Source organism: Scylla paramamosain, chromosome 37 (genome assembly GCF_035594125.1).
Source record: "Scylla paramamosain isolate STU-SP2022 chromosome 37, ASM3559412v1, whole genome shotgun sequence".
NCBI classification, from domain to species: Eukaryota; Metazoa; Arthropoda; class Malacostraca; order Decapoda; family Portunidae; genus Scylla; species Scylla paramamosain.
In genome coordinates, this window is record NC_087187.1 from 1,184,678 (window position 1) to 1,197,500 (window position 12,823).

At 42.9% G+C, this 12,823-nt stretch overlaps 2 protein-coding genes across 8 annotated transcripts in view; one reads left to right on the top strand and one right to left on the bottom strand.

Moving 5' to 3' along the window:
* Positions 1–1,253: 1,253 nt before the first annotated feature.
* LOC135091270 (glutamate receptor 2-like) lies at positions 1,254–5,488 on the bottom strand. 2 transcript variants are annotated; one of them, XM_063988751.1, is made up of 5 exons: positions 3,417–5,488; positions 2,809–3,044; positions 2,215–2,413; positions 1,923–2,024; positions 1,254–1,568 (listed from the first exon to the last, which is right to left on the bottom strand). In XM_063988751.1, the coding sequence occupies exons 1-5, from the start codon at positions 4,476–4,478 to the stop codon at positions 1,314–1,316; spliced, it is 1,854 nt and encodes a 617-aa protein (XP_063844821.1). In that variant the 5' UTR covers positions 4,479–5,488; the 3' UTR covers positions 1,254–1,313. The 2 variants fall into 2 exon arrangements, with proteins under 2 accessions (XP_063844821.1, XP_063844820.1); XM_063988750.1 differs by having other exon boundaries at positions 1,881–2,024.
* Positions 5,489–5,963: 475 nt separating this feature from the next.
* Positions 5,964–12,823, top strand: part of LOC135091271 (UDP-sugar transporter UST74c-like) — a 25,821-nt gene continuing 18,961 nt past the window's right edge. Inside the window, exons 1-3 of one of the 6 annotated variants that reach the window (XM_063988757.1) lie at positions 10,114–10,604; positions 12,477–12,613; positions 12,650–12,758. In XM_063988757.1, the coding sequence (XP_063844827.1) occupies positions 12,664–12,758 (95 nt within the window). In that variant the 5' untranslated portion in view covers positions 10,114–10,604; positions 12,477–12,613; positions 12,650–12,663. Of the gene's footprint in view, positions 6,436–7,724; positions 8,066–9,381; positions 9,570–10,113; positions 10,605–12,476; positions 12,759–12,823 lie in introns of those variants that run through there. The other 5 variants (XM_063988754.1, XM_063988755.1, XM_063988756.1 and 2 more) reach the window with 5 other exon arrangements.

The window sequence follows — 12,823 nt, forward strand, 5'->3', positions numbered from 1 at the left end:
CCAGTCAGACAGTCAATCAGTGTAAAAGAGATAAGAGAGAGTAAAAAAAAAAGGGAAAAAAAAAAAAAAGTATATTTGTAACCTTGCATTAGTTTATGTAAGGTGAAATACAATGAACTTTTATTTGTGCAATGTTTACAGCACCATCTCCCCCTAAGTCTTATAATTACTATGATTATCGACCTAAATTATCAATATATTGCTCAATTTGTAAACAGGAAATGCTTGAATGTTCATTTACCAACTAATAAATAAAACTGTAGATAAAAAAAAAACTATTGTATTGTAACCTTGTAGTGGGTGAGTGTGTGTACATATGTGTGTATCAGACTGTAGTGATGATGATAGTAGAAAGGTTTATGTACAGTGATAGTGATGGTGACAGGTAAGTTTATCTGTATTAAACTAGTGATGGTGATAGAAAGATATATGATGGTGATGATAGTGAGTGTGATGGTGACAAGAAAGGGTAGTGTTTTGTGTATCCTTATATGAAAGACTGACTATAGATGGTGAAGGATGGTGACAGCAGGAAGGTGCATGATATTGATGATAGTGAAAGTGATGGTGACAAAAAAGTGTTTCGTGTATCCCTGTGCATTAATGAATTTGTATTGATAGTGAGGAAATGATGGTGACAAGGTATATCAGAATTAGTGATAATGGTGATGGTGATGGTGACAGTAGAAATCATAGTTTGTTTTCCAGTATATTAGAGTATGTCTGTATTGATGGTGAGGAGGGAGGGAAGTGATGGTGACGAGAAAGAGTAGTGTTTAATGTTGGTGATGATTAGATAGTGCAGAATCTTTTACTATGTGTGTGTGTGTGTGTGTGTGTGTGTGTGTGTGTGTGTGTGTGGCTCTTTAGAATGCCTCTATGAAAAAGAAAAACTTCTATTTTCTTTATTTATTTTTTTTATTTTCTACATTACTTTGCTACAGGAATCAATACTACAGTCAGTTTAGTACATGAAGACAAAGTGCAGTTCTATCAACACAGTAAATACAAGAACAGCCATTAATGCATACATCACTTGTATTGCTCTAGTTACTGTAGGTACAATCAATATATAGACACAGGTACATTCATTCATTTCTTTAGTAAATTCTGGAATTCCCTGCCTGTTTCTGTATTTCCTCCTTCCTGTGACTTGAACTCTTTCAGGAGGGAGGTTTCAAGACATTTATACTTAATTTTAGATGACTCTTGAGCTTTTGGGACTAGCAGCTCAATAGGCTTTTTCTTCAGCTCTTTTTATTGCCCTTGGCCAGTGCCCCTCTTACATAAAAGCTATATATACATCCAGTTATTCAGCGTATTTCCCTGGTGATACAATGTTGAAGTTTCCACAAGTTATAGGAAAGAGTTTGGGAAGTTACGCATCCTGACCCTTCTTTTAACTTGTGAAGAATGATTTCAACAAGGAGGACGAGGACGCTGACGAGGAGGACGAGGAGGAGGATGAGAAAGGGAGCCTGAAGGTGCTGGAGCGAGAGAGGGCTGTCCTGGCGTGTCCCTCCGTCTTCACTCTGCCAGCCACGTCCTAGTAGCTGGTTGGTCTTCTCCTGGTAGTAGTAGTAGAAGTAGTAGTAGTAGTTCAATTATTCATGCATTCTGTCAGTCAGGCAGTCAGTCGGTCAGTCAGCAAGCCATTTATTCAGTCTGTCACTCAGTAAACCATTCCTTACTAAAATATCAGTCACTCAGCCATCCACTCCCTCCCTCACTCGGTCATTCACTCAATCAATCAGTCACACACACACACACACACACACACACACACACACAGTCACTCACCCTCATACTTAAGTTCCATCAATCATTCAGTCACTCACTCACTCCCTCCCTCTTTCCCCCTCTCACTCTCTCACTTATACCTGAATCCAGTGTCCCACCAAGCCAGCCTCCACGAGCCTCACCAAGCCGCGATCCAGCCTGTGCTTCCAAGGCGAGTGTTTCTTGTAATACCAGCACAGGTGGGCCGGGTACAGCTGCTCCTTCAACATGTACGTGGCGCTCACCTGTGTAGAGGTGTACAGGTTGAGTAGAAGTTAATATTGTGATAGTACTTTACCTGTGTGTGTGTGTGTGTGTGTGTGTATGTGTGTGTGTCTATGTTGGGATTTCATTATTCAGTTGTAGTTTTGAATTAATAAGGTTATCTCTACATATACTCGTACTACCACTACTACCACCAGCACTCCTCCTTACGTCATAGTCACTGAGCTTAAGAAGGATCCTGCTGTAGGAGTAACTCTCGAGGAAGGCGTGGGAGCCGTTGATGAGCAGCGGCAGCGTGTTGTTGTATTCCTCGTGCAGGTCCAGCTTGGTGCCCAGCGCGCGGTAGTACTGGTTGCCGGACACATTGAGGGCTTCCGGCACGAACTCCCCATAGTCACACATCGTTACTCTTACAGAGGAAACACGGAAACATCGTCACTCTTAGAAGGAAAGAGCATCGACATATTCTGAAACGCTTCTTCTTTAGCAAAAGCTCTAGGTTAGTTGAAGTTGGAAGAGTTTTTAAAGGTATTTTTACTGTTCTAGTGACTTTACATCATTAACAGGAGAAACAGTCTTGAGAACCCGGCTAATCATCACTAACCTTTGAAAATAATCGTAGTGAGCAAGCAAAGCGTTTTAAGGGTGTTCTTTTCTGGTTTTAGTGGCATTAACAACATTTTTACGTTATTAACAGACGAAACGCCATTGATAACTCTGCTAATCGTCTCTGTGGCCTTTGAAAACAGTCGAGGTGAGAGAGCAAAGAGCTTCAGAATACGCTGTCTTTCGTCCCTCCCATACCTCAATGAACTCTCCGCCAGTTCCTCAACAGTGCGAATGCGTGGAGGGAAGGCAGGCACGGAAAGGAAGGCGAACAGGTTAGCGGTGTAGGCAGTGGTGAGGATGAAGGCTGCGAGACACCAAGTGGCTATGGAGATACGCAGCCCCTGGGAGGATGGGAGAGTAGGCAGGCTTTGGTTCAAGAGTGGGCGGAGGAGGTACAACCATCCTTTCCCATCTCCGCCTGACGAACCGCCCTGAGAGAGAGAGAGAGAGAGAGAGAGAGAGAGAGAGAGAGAGAGAGAGAGAGAGAGAGAGAGAGAGAGAGAGAGAGAGAGAGGTAGGGGGGGGAGTTAATGGTTTGGTGGTATAATAATGATGATGAGAGGGAGGTCTATTTGTTTTGATGATGCTAGTGATAGTGAAGATGGTGAAGATGGAGGCGAGGGGAAATGGTTAGTTGGTTGGTATGACGATGGTGATGATGGTGATGATGGGAGGAAGAGGGAGGGTGTTTGTTGGCTGATGGTGATGGTCGTGATGGTGATGATGAGAGATGGAGAGTCAATTGGTTGGTGTTGTTTTGATTATGATGGTGATAATGGTGTTGAATGGTCTTGATTCCTCACCTGCAGCGTCCACCCAATCACCACCAGCAGGAAGGCGGCCACACAGCACCCCCACACGAAGACATTGAAGGGGTAGTAAGCGGCACGCCACTTGGGCAGCGGCGGCGGAGCGAGGATCGTCAGGCCGTATCCCTCCATCCAGTAAGGCGAGCTGGCGTCGAAAGCCCGCGTCCTCTCAAGATTATATCCGAAGAAATTAACAGTGAAGTTCTTTTCTCCGCTGTGTACCTTCCCTAGCATCCCAGTCCACGCCCCATCTTGCAGTTCCCCCCATAGCCAATCCTCAGGCCGTGTCATCATAGTGTAGGTGAAGTTAAGTGTGTAGCCAAGGGTATCCAGCACCTCCACTTGCAGTCCGCTCGCCTCGCCTGTCTGCAGCTCCCGCACCTGACGCAAGTCGTCCGTCTCGCCGCTGGTGAGGTACAGGTAAGGATAGTCATCGACCCACGAGGCAATCTGGAACTGGTACCCCTCGAAGGACGGGAACCGGTCCACGAAGAGGTGCTGCAGTGAGGTACTGGTGCTCCATATCCCGGTGAGTCTTACTGGTGCCTGATGCGAGAAGGGGAAGAATGAGTAGATGAAAGTGGAGAGGGAAGAGTTAGACGCTCGATCCTGCACACTCAGCAAAGCAAGGTGCTCTACTCTACTGAACGCTTCCTCCATCAGTGCATCGGGAGAACCACCCCGTGTATTCACTAACAGCAAGTACAGAGGCTGCCAGTTGCACTCCACCGTTGCTAAATCCTCAAAAAAGACCGTTGCGTTTGAACCGAGCAGCACGAGGTGTACCAGCCAACCCGCTCCTAGCACCTCCTGCGTCTGCCGCTCGCACCACTCCTTCCCTTGTATCCTGAGATCCGCCAGCACTAGAGGCACGCCTTGGAAGGCAGAGCGGATCAGCTGGGACGTTGAGAAGCCAAGAGTCTCGTCCAGATACACTACCAGAGGCCTTCCTGCGAGGGGGCCAGTGACTAGGTCCTCCAAGACGCTTATGGGCCATGGGTCAGTAGGTGGTGTGGCCGCAATAGCACCCGCAAGGAGCAGCACCGCCCCCTGCATGACAGTGGTGTTAATATCGCCAATCCTCAGGCTCTGGTCCGTATTCTGAAACGCTGTGCTCTCTCACCAAGACTGTTTTCAAAGGCCATAGGGATGATTAACCGGCTTCTCAAGAGTGTTTCTCCTGATCATATCTCGTTAATCTATCACTAGAACCGTAATAACACTCTTAAAAATCCGTGTCACTTCAACTAGTAAAGCCTTTTTGGAGGTTGAGGAGGTGCAGTGCAGTGAATATAATGATCCTTCGTTTGACCAGCAGTGACTGACGCTGGCAAGTGTTGAAGCCTGTCTGTCTATCTGCTGCACTCTCTACTGCAGCACACACACAGAAAGAAAGAACCATTTTTTATTCTTTTTTTTTTTCTGCACTAAATACATACTACACTAAATCATCAGCTATTCTGTTCCTCTGGCGTGTAGCATTCAAAATTCGCGTGTCAGGAATCAATCACACATTTATTATCATGTTTATGCACCTCCAAGTACCTGCAGATATTCATTACGCTCTCTTTCATTGTGTTCTCTAAAGGCAGCCCCATGAACCGGACGTTGTCAGACACTTGCTCCCTTGTCACGCTTTAAGTAAGGCTTTCATAAATATATTGATCATGGCATTACTGGTTTGTTCAAAGGAGTGAGGTCAGCTTGAAGAATGTTTGGTTGATGTGTGAAGAATTTGGTATTGATTTCGTACATGTTCTGCTATTGTCGTACTTAACGCCTATGAAGAAGTTAATGGGTTTTGTTGATGATTCTCTTTCTCTTTCTCCTTCTCCTTTATTTTGTTGCGGTCCTTCTCTTCCTCCTCTTTTATTTTCTGTTCTTTCTCCTCCCTTTCCTCCTTTATTTCCTCCTCTTTCTCGTTCGCCTTCTTCCTCTCCCTCATTCTAACTCTTCCTCCTTCTTTTCCACCCCCTCCTCCTCCCGTTCCTCTTCCTCCTATTCCTTTACCTCCTCTTCCTCTTCCTCCTATTCGTTTACCTCCTCCACCTTCTAACACTTCCTTCCTTTTTTCCCCTCCTCCTTCTCCCGTTCCTTTACCTCCATCCCTTCCTCTTCTTCCTCCTCCTTTGAAAATAGCTTTTAAGAGAACAGCAAATGTACGAACGAAGGTGCTTGGCGATAGGGAAGGGAAGGAGGCGATAAGGAATGCAGAGAATGGTGTTTATCATTGTTTTATCCCTATTCCATTAGTCAACGAAGGATATATTTCATTGTTTGGCCTCTCATCTGATTGCTAACCCCACATTACTGCCACTAAAGGTCTAATGCTGTATTGATCTCGTATCCTTAAAACGTAGTCACACGATGAGCAAGTTTGGTGGACAAGCAATCTGGCCAGCGTGGTTATGTGATGAGCCGCGTATTCAGAAACGCTTTGCTCTCAAATCACGGCTGCTTTCCAAGGCCACGAGATGATCAGCCGGATTCTGAAGAGTGTTTCTGCCGTTGATAATGTGGAAGTCTTGTTACTGTCACTAGAATCGTAAAAACGCCCTTCAAAACCCGTGCAACTTCATCTACAGCCTTTAGAAAGCAGTGGAAGTACGGCGAAGTATTTTGTCCAGTGATAGCTGATGATTATTACGAAACCAGTGAGGCCTCGTGACGTCAAGGGAGGGATCTCACACACACACACATACACACACACTGCCGCTCGTCTCTACTCAGTCCACTGCGAGACGCCTGTCCATTCATAGCAAGAGGTGTTGACAGATTTGCGCAAGGATTCCTACATAAGAAGGAAAGGCTGGAGGAATTGACTAGTGAGTTTCGATAGCAGCAGATGGCAAGCCAATCGCCAACAGCTGACTGGGGTTTTGGCTTGGCGGAAGACAGAAGAGCGAGTATTCACGGTTTAAAAAATGGCTCACCGTACAGGCAAGAGCGGCTGCAGGATTTGTGGTACTCTGCAGGCGGTGAGATTCCATATACTGCCCACTGACGCCTGAAGGTAAGCACGTGTGAAAAGCTGGTTAAAATGTTTTCCTTTATGTGAAGTGAACGCATTTCAGTAACAAGCACAGAGGAGGTGAGAGACACGTGTAAAGGAAGGAATAAGGCAATTATATCAGTGAGTAAGCCTGACTAGTAATAACCGGACTGTATTGGCTAGGAAACGTCAGGAATACGGTCTTAACTTGAATAACTCAACATTTTACGGTCCCAGTTCGTCATAACTTAACCTTCCTAACCTCCAGGGCAAAATATCAGTGAATTAACCCCGGCAGAAAATTAAAGACCGCCAAGATTTAAATTTTACAAAATAGTGGAAGCTGGTCATCCATATATATCAGCCATTATCTGCTTTTATCTCTCACTTATAAGCCAAACATCTCATAAAGTGGAGCCATACCATTAAGCACATACCGCGAACATCGTAATTTCCTTCCCACTGAGGCTGTTTCCCTCTCGCGAAGGCTGAGTTCAAGGAGAGGTTAGGTTGAGTAATGGGATGTAATAGTATACGTAATTGTATTTATAATCACTTCCCCGTGTCACTCAGAGCAAAATAACTGGGAAGTATTGAATTTATTACGAGAAATACTGAGGAGACTTATTAACAGGATGTAATGTGGATGTTAAAGGGGATTTTGAAGTGTTTCCATGGTTCTGCTCGCTTCTCCGTGTCATTCATGGCATACTTAGAGGAAATAATGAATTCATAACGAGAAATACTGCACTTGACGTAACTTCCATAAGTAAGCTGTAATTGGGGGTAATCATCGTGGTTTTGAAGGACGTTTCATTGGTTCCATTAAAGACAAAAGTATTCTATTCGTGAGAGGCGTGTGAAATTGTGCCTCTGTTTGCCATCCATGTAATTTAATTAATGGTTTAACGAGCGCTCTGCATCATTAATTGGGGAAATACCTATAAGAATAATCATTATCTCATGGAAGTATCCCTTCGAGTAAATATTGAATTGATAACGAGGGATATTGCAGGGAGTGTATCCTCAGATGTTTCATTGTGTTAACTTGAGTATCATTAAAGCTGTGATTATAAATTACTCCGGTTTTCAAGCGTGTAAAATCCTGTATACGAAGAATAATAGGAAAAAAAAAACGTAAAAAAAAAAAGCAAAAACAAATCACATAATAAAAACAAAACACTCTTGAAATAAAAAAAAATAAATAAAATAAACACCCTTGAAGTGAAGAATAATAAGAGAGAAAAGAAGAAAAACATAATTAGTAACTGTTGGGAAGAGAAAAGACTCCCTCTCCTGCTGCTTCCCTTCCCCCATTCACGGGTTAAGGACTAGTGCTGTGAGGGCAAGGGGTGGTGGTGGTGGTGGTGGTGACGCTGGGGAGGCAGGGATTGGTGTTACATTGGTTTGGTGGGCACTGGTCAGTCTTGCCACACACTCTCCTAATAGTGATCAGTGCATATTCCTAGCGGTGGTGGTGGTGTGATTACATTGTTTTGGCAGGGGCGCTGGGGAAGGAGGGATTGGTGTTACATTGTTTTAGTCAGCACTGGCCAGTCTTGCCACACACTCTCCTAATAGCGATCAGTGTTTGCATATTCCCGGCAGCTTCTTCCTCCATCAAGCATCACCAGAGACACAGCTACTTAAGGTGAGTACAGTGTTGGCAGCCTCCTCCTGTCAACCTTACCGCCCTCACCGTAACACACTCCTCCCGCGGACTTCCTGTCAGTTTATTCGTTATTTGGGTGTTTTTGAGGTTATTTATTATTTATTTAGGGTTTCCTCGCATCTGAGTTTGATAATTTAGCTAAAGATGAGTACAGTGTTGGCAGCCTCCTCCTGTCAACCTTACCGCCCTCACCGTAACACACTCCTCCCGCGGACTTCCTGTCAGTTTATTCGTTATTTGGGTGTTTTTGAGGTTACTTATTATTCATTTAGGGTTTCCTCGCATCTGAATCTGAAAATTTAGCTAAATATTGAAGGGAGATCTATGTAAACAAACAGATAGAGGTAGGGCGTCAAGGGAGATCTATGTAAACAAACAGATAGAGGTAGGGCATCCTTATTATGAGCTTTTATCTGCTTTATCTCTTATTTATTGTAAGCCTAACACGTCACAAATGGAGCCACATGACTAGGCTTTCATATCCGCTAGCTAGACATATCCGCCATTGCCTCATTTAGTTACGATGGAAGAATAACAGGCAAAATAGCGGCCGTTCTCTCCACTGGCAAGGGCCGCCATGATGACTGGGTACCTGCGCCAACCTGTTGGTTCCAATATTTTTTGGTAATTTTCTTAACTTCTTTATTCTGCTCGTATAGCATGTTTTTATGGTTTATAAAAATAATTATTTGCTTTAGAAGTGTTTTCGTTGCTTGTGTTGAGTTGTTTTCAATTTTGTGTTGCTTTACGAAAATGTGGGGTGTTTTTTTGGCAGTATTTTGACAAACTTGTTTTTTTATTTCACGTTCTAATTACGTCTTTTGTGTTTCTAAAAATAGCTTATGATTTTTAAAGTGTTTTTTCGTTCCTGTTGAGAGAAATAAGTGGACTTTAAAAATGGTTTATGGTCCTGTTAAAAGTTGTTATTACAACACTTTTTGTGTTATTGTCTCTCTATTTCAGCTTGTAACTAACTTTTCATTGCTTGAAAAAATAGTTCGTATGTTTTAAAGTGTTTTATCTTGTTGTTGAGTCAAAATGGGTGGACTTTTCAGTGGTTTTTAATCGTGTTTATGTTCCAACACTTGTTTTTTACACAATTTCGGTTTTATTTGTTTACTTCTTGTTCCAGGTAACTTTTGATGGTGTAAGATGATAGTTCGGATTTTTTAAAAATTTTTACGTTCCTAAAAATTCAAATGTTGTGGACTTTTCAATGATTTAAATGGTGCCGAATATTTAAAAAAAATTTTCCATAATTCATTTGGATACTTTTTAAATACTACTTAGGCTGGAGCTGTTATAATATTGTGAATATTATTTAAAGTATTTGTCAAGTCAGAATATATAAGGCATTCGAGCCTAGCTCCATTTTTTCGAGGGGTCAATTTCAAAATGAAATCCGTTGCGGTACGTAAAATAGCCGTGACGTCACAGCCGCCATCATGAACCCGGGACCTTGATCGGCTCCGCTGTCTCCTCGGTAATATTTATCGTACTTTGCAGTGTTTTCCTGGTGTTTCCACGTGTTTCTAAACTCAGACGTGTAGATAAGAGTAGAATGAGTAAGAAAGTAAGAGAAATAGAGGAGGAAGAGGAAGGGAGAAGGAATAGAGGAGGTGATAAAACAGGAAAATGCTAAGAAAACAATATTTAGGTTAATTTTTCTTGCTGCCCTGTCTGTCTTTGTAGTATTTGTCTTCCGTGACTGTGCTTTCAGTGTATTTGGTGTGTTTAGGGGGTGTTGGAGTGTGTCTGGAGGTGTTTAGGGGGTGTGCGCACACACACACACACACTCTCTCTCTCTCTCTCTCTCTCTCTCTCTCTCTCTCTCTCTCTCTCTCTCTCTCTCTCTCTCTCTCTCTCTCTCTCTCTCTCTCTCTTTCTATATATATATATATATATATATATATATATATATATATATATATATATATATATATATATATATATATATATATATATATATATACGAGTATAACCTAAATTCTGTATTTGGAAAGTGGCAGTTTTTGCATAATATTTGGAATAATTACATATGTACGACAATTTCACCAGAAGTACAATAATTTCAACCTGTGTAGTATGATAATATGGCCAAAACAATCTGGCAACGCTGACACACACACACACACACACACACACAGAGACGTCAGTGCAACATCGGCGGCTGTACAGGGAGGTTGCGTTTCACGCTCCTGGAGGCTGCACGTGTCTGTGGCTCAAACAAAACACTAGACTATGTAACTTCTAATAATTTAACTCTTAACCATTGCAAAGAGTCACGAGAGCGATAATTCAATACAGTATCGGGTGTTTACATTACTAGACTCACTTTGCCGGTAAATATTTGCATCTGTACTTAAGTTCACCTGTTAGTTAGTGGTTACCTGTCCCCCGGAGTCACCTGTGGGTTAATTAAAGTGTCGTGGTGTTGTGTTGTGGTGCCGCCGCCCCCAGGATCACATGGCACCCTGTTGTGAGTGTCAACATGACCCGGCACTGACGCACTGGTTAGGTGAGTGTATTTTGTTTGTTTATACTACTACTACTACTACTATTACTATTACTATTTGTTATTTGAAGGAAATTTGAAGAAGCAGGCAGTAAATAGGTGAGCTGGTTAGATCGTGGAATGCTGGAGTGCCACGCTGGGGTCTTGAGTGCCAGAGCTAGTGGAGGCCTGTGGAGGTAGAGTGGACAGCAGTGTGGTGGAGTGGTGGCAGGGACTGTAGCAGGTGTGTGGCTGTGTGGTGGCAGGAGTGTGTGGGTGTGTGGGGCACCAGGGCCAGGGAGGGACGTGTGTGTGTGTGGGCACTGGGGCGGCTGTGTCCTGGCCTGAGTGGTGCTGTGTGGGGCATTACAGATCTAACCTTAGCCTGACCTGAGCTTGCTAACTTCCCAAACTACTTGTGTCTAGGCAAAAAAAAAAAAAAAAAATGTCACTTTTCCACTTTAGATAATGAAGAAACCGCAGCGAGATTAATGAAATAAGCAAATCTAGTCTAAACTAACCTAACCTTGTCCACAGAAATACCAACATTTTATTATCATCTGGCGTGGATTCTGTGACACTCCTCCAAGCCGTGCTCTAGTTAAAGAAGAAACCGCAGCGAGATTAACAAAATAAGCATATCTAACTTGAACTAACCTAACCTAATCCTCAGAAACACTAATGTCACTTCAGTGTTATCTGGTGTGGCTTCTTGGGGGGGAACAGGGAGGGTGCAGGACAGGGAGAGTGGTGCCAACAGGGTGACAGGCAGGTAGGGAGGTAATCTGGATTTTGTATGGCTCACAAGTTTATGAAGTAAGGCCTTCTTTCGTTATCCACAGGGCAAGGTAGACACACCCATGGCTAAAAGGAAAAAGTGTGAATATTAGTGTTGCCCTTAAGAACACCCCGGGTCCCTAAAGCCTTGATGAAGTGAAGAAAACTGCACATTGGTTATGAATATTTAATTTATTGATCATCTTAAAAAAAACAAAGAAAAAAACAATGAACACGGGTAGTTTGCCTCTCATTAGCGCCTTTGTTACTTAAATTTATGGTCAGCAATCCATTTAAATGTGAAGCTGTGGTTAATGAGGGGTGAATGCACAGTAAAGCCTCATTAATTCAGACACTTGAGGTAAAGAGAATGACATGTACAGAGGAAGGTGACATGTACAGAGGAAGGTGACATGTACAGAGGAAGGTGACATGTACAGAGGAAGGAAGGTGCTGTGTGCTGTGTGAAAACCTCATTGAATCTACACAAGTGGGACGTGTATGAGCTGGAGGGGTGACGGATACCATCACGCTGCAGGAGGCTTACTCAGCACCCTGGGGCAAGGAATTAAATCCAGTGCTGAGTTTGGATTAATGAGATTTCTGTTTAATTTGAGTTGAGCTTCCCTCGATTTGTCTAATTTAGCAGTAGAGTACTAAGGGGAGGAGTAAGCACACACACACACACGCACACACACACTTCAGATAAAAGTGTGTGGGGTTATAAAATAATTTAGTTTCAATTTCTAAGCAACTTTTCATCAAATTGTAAACAAACTGTCTCTTTATCAGCTGAATGAATTGACTCAGGTGCAGAGTGAAGAGGAGTGTGTGTGTGTGTGTGTGTGTGTGTGTGTGTGTTCACATATGTATGTATTTACCTGAGAATCACCTGTGCTATGAAAGTAAAAGAGACAGACAGACTTATCAGGCATACTGATGAATAATTTAATTAACCACATGAAAATGAAATATTTATTTCTGAATGGTCTGAAAATATACTTAAGAGAAAATAGCAATGATAGATTAATTGATGATGGTGGTGGTGGTGGTGGTGGTGGTGATAGTGATGGCAATGGTTAGTTAAATTGTGATTAATTCCTTTTCTTTCCTTCTCAGGGGGTGGGAGTGCATAGGAGAAGAAGGAAAAAGAGGAGGAGGAGGAGGAGGAAGAAGAAGGAGGAGGAGGAAAGTGAGGAAGTGAAGAAAGAAAAGAGGAAAACCAGAAGAAAGAACCACTACTACTACTACTACTACTACTACTACTACTACTACTACTACTACTACTACTGCTGCCGCCGTCACCATGGAGTTGCTGAAGAGGATATTCTCGGCCTTGTTCTACGGGCTGTGTTCGTTCCTCATCATGGTGATCAACAAGATGGTTCTCACCACATACAAGTGAGTCCTCCAGGCTTCTGGTTTTGAGTTTTTCACGTAATTTATTTATTTATTTATTTATTTAT

Excerpts from the sequence above, each read along its gene's own strand:
- LOC135091270 (XM_063988750.1), bottom strand. The coding sequence starts at position 4,478 with ATGCAGGGGGCGGTGCTGCTCCTTGCGGGTGCTATTGCGGCCACACCA. Across the intron at positions 3,045-3,416 it reads TGATTGGGTGGACGCTGCAG|GGCGGTTCGTCAGGCGGAGA; the intron begins GTGAGGAATCAA and ends TCTCTCTCTCAG. Across the intron at positions 2,025-2,214 it reads TTAAGCTCAGTGACTATGAC|GTGAGCGCCACGTACATGTT; the intron begins GTAAGGAGGAGT and ends ACCTCTACACAG.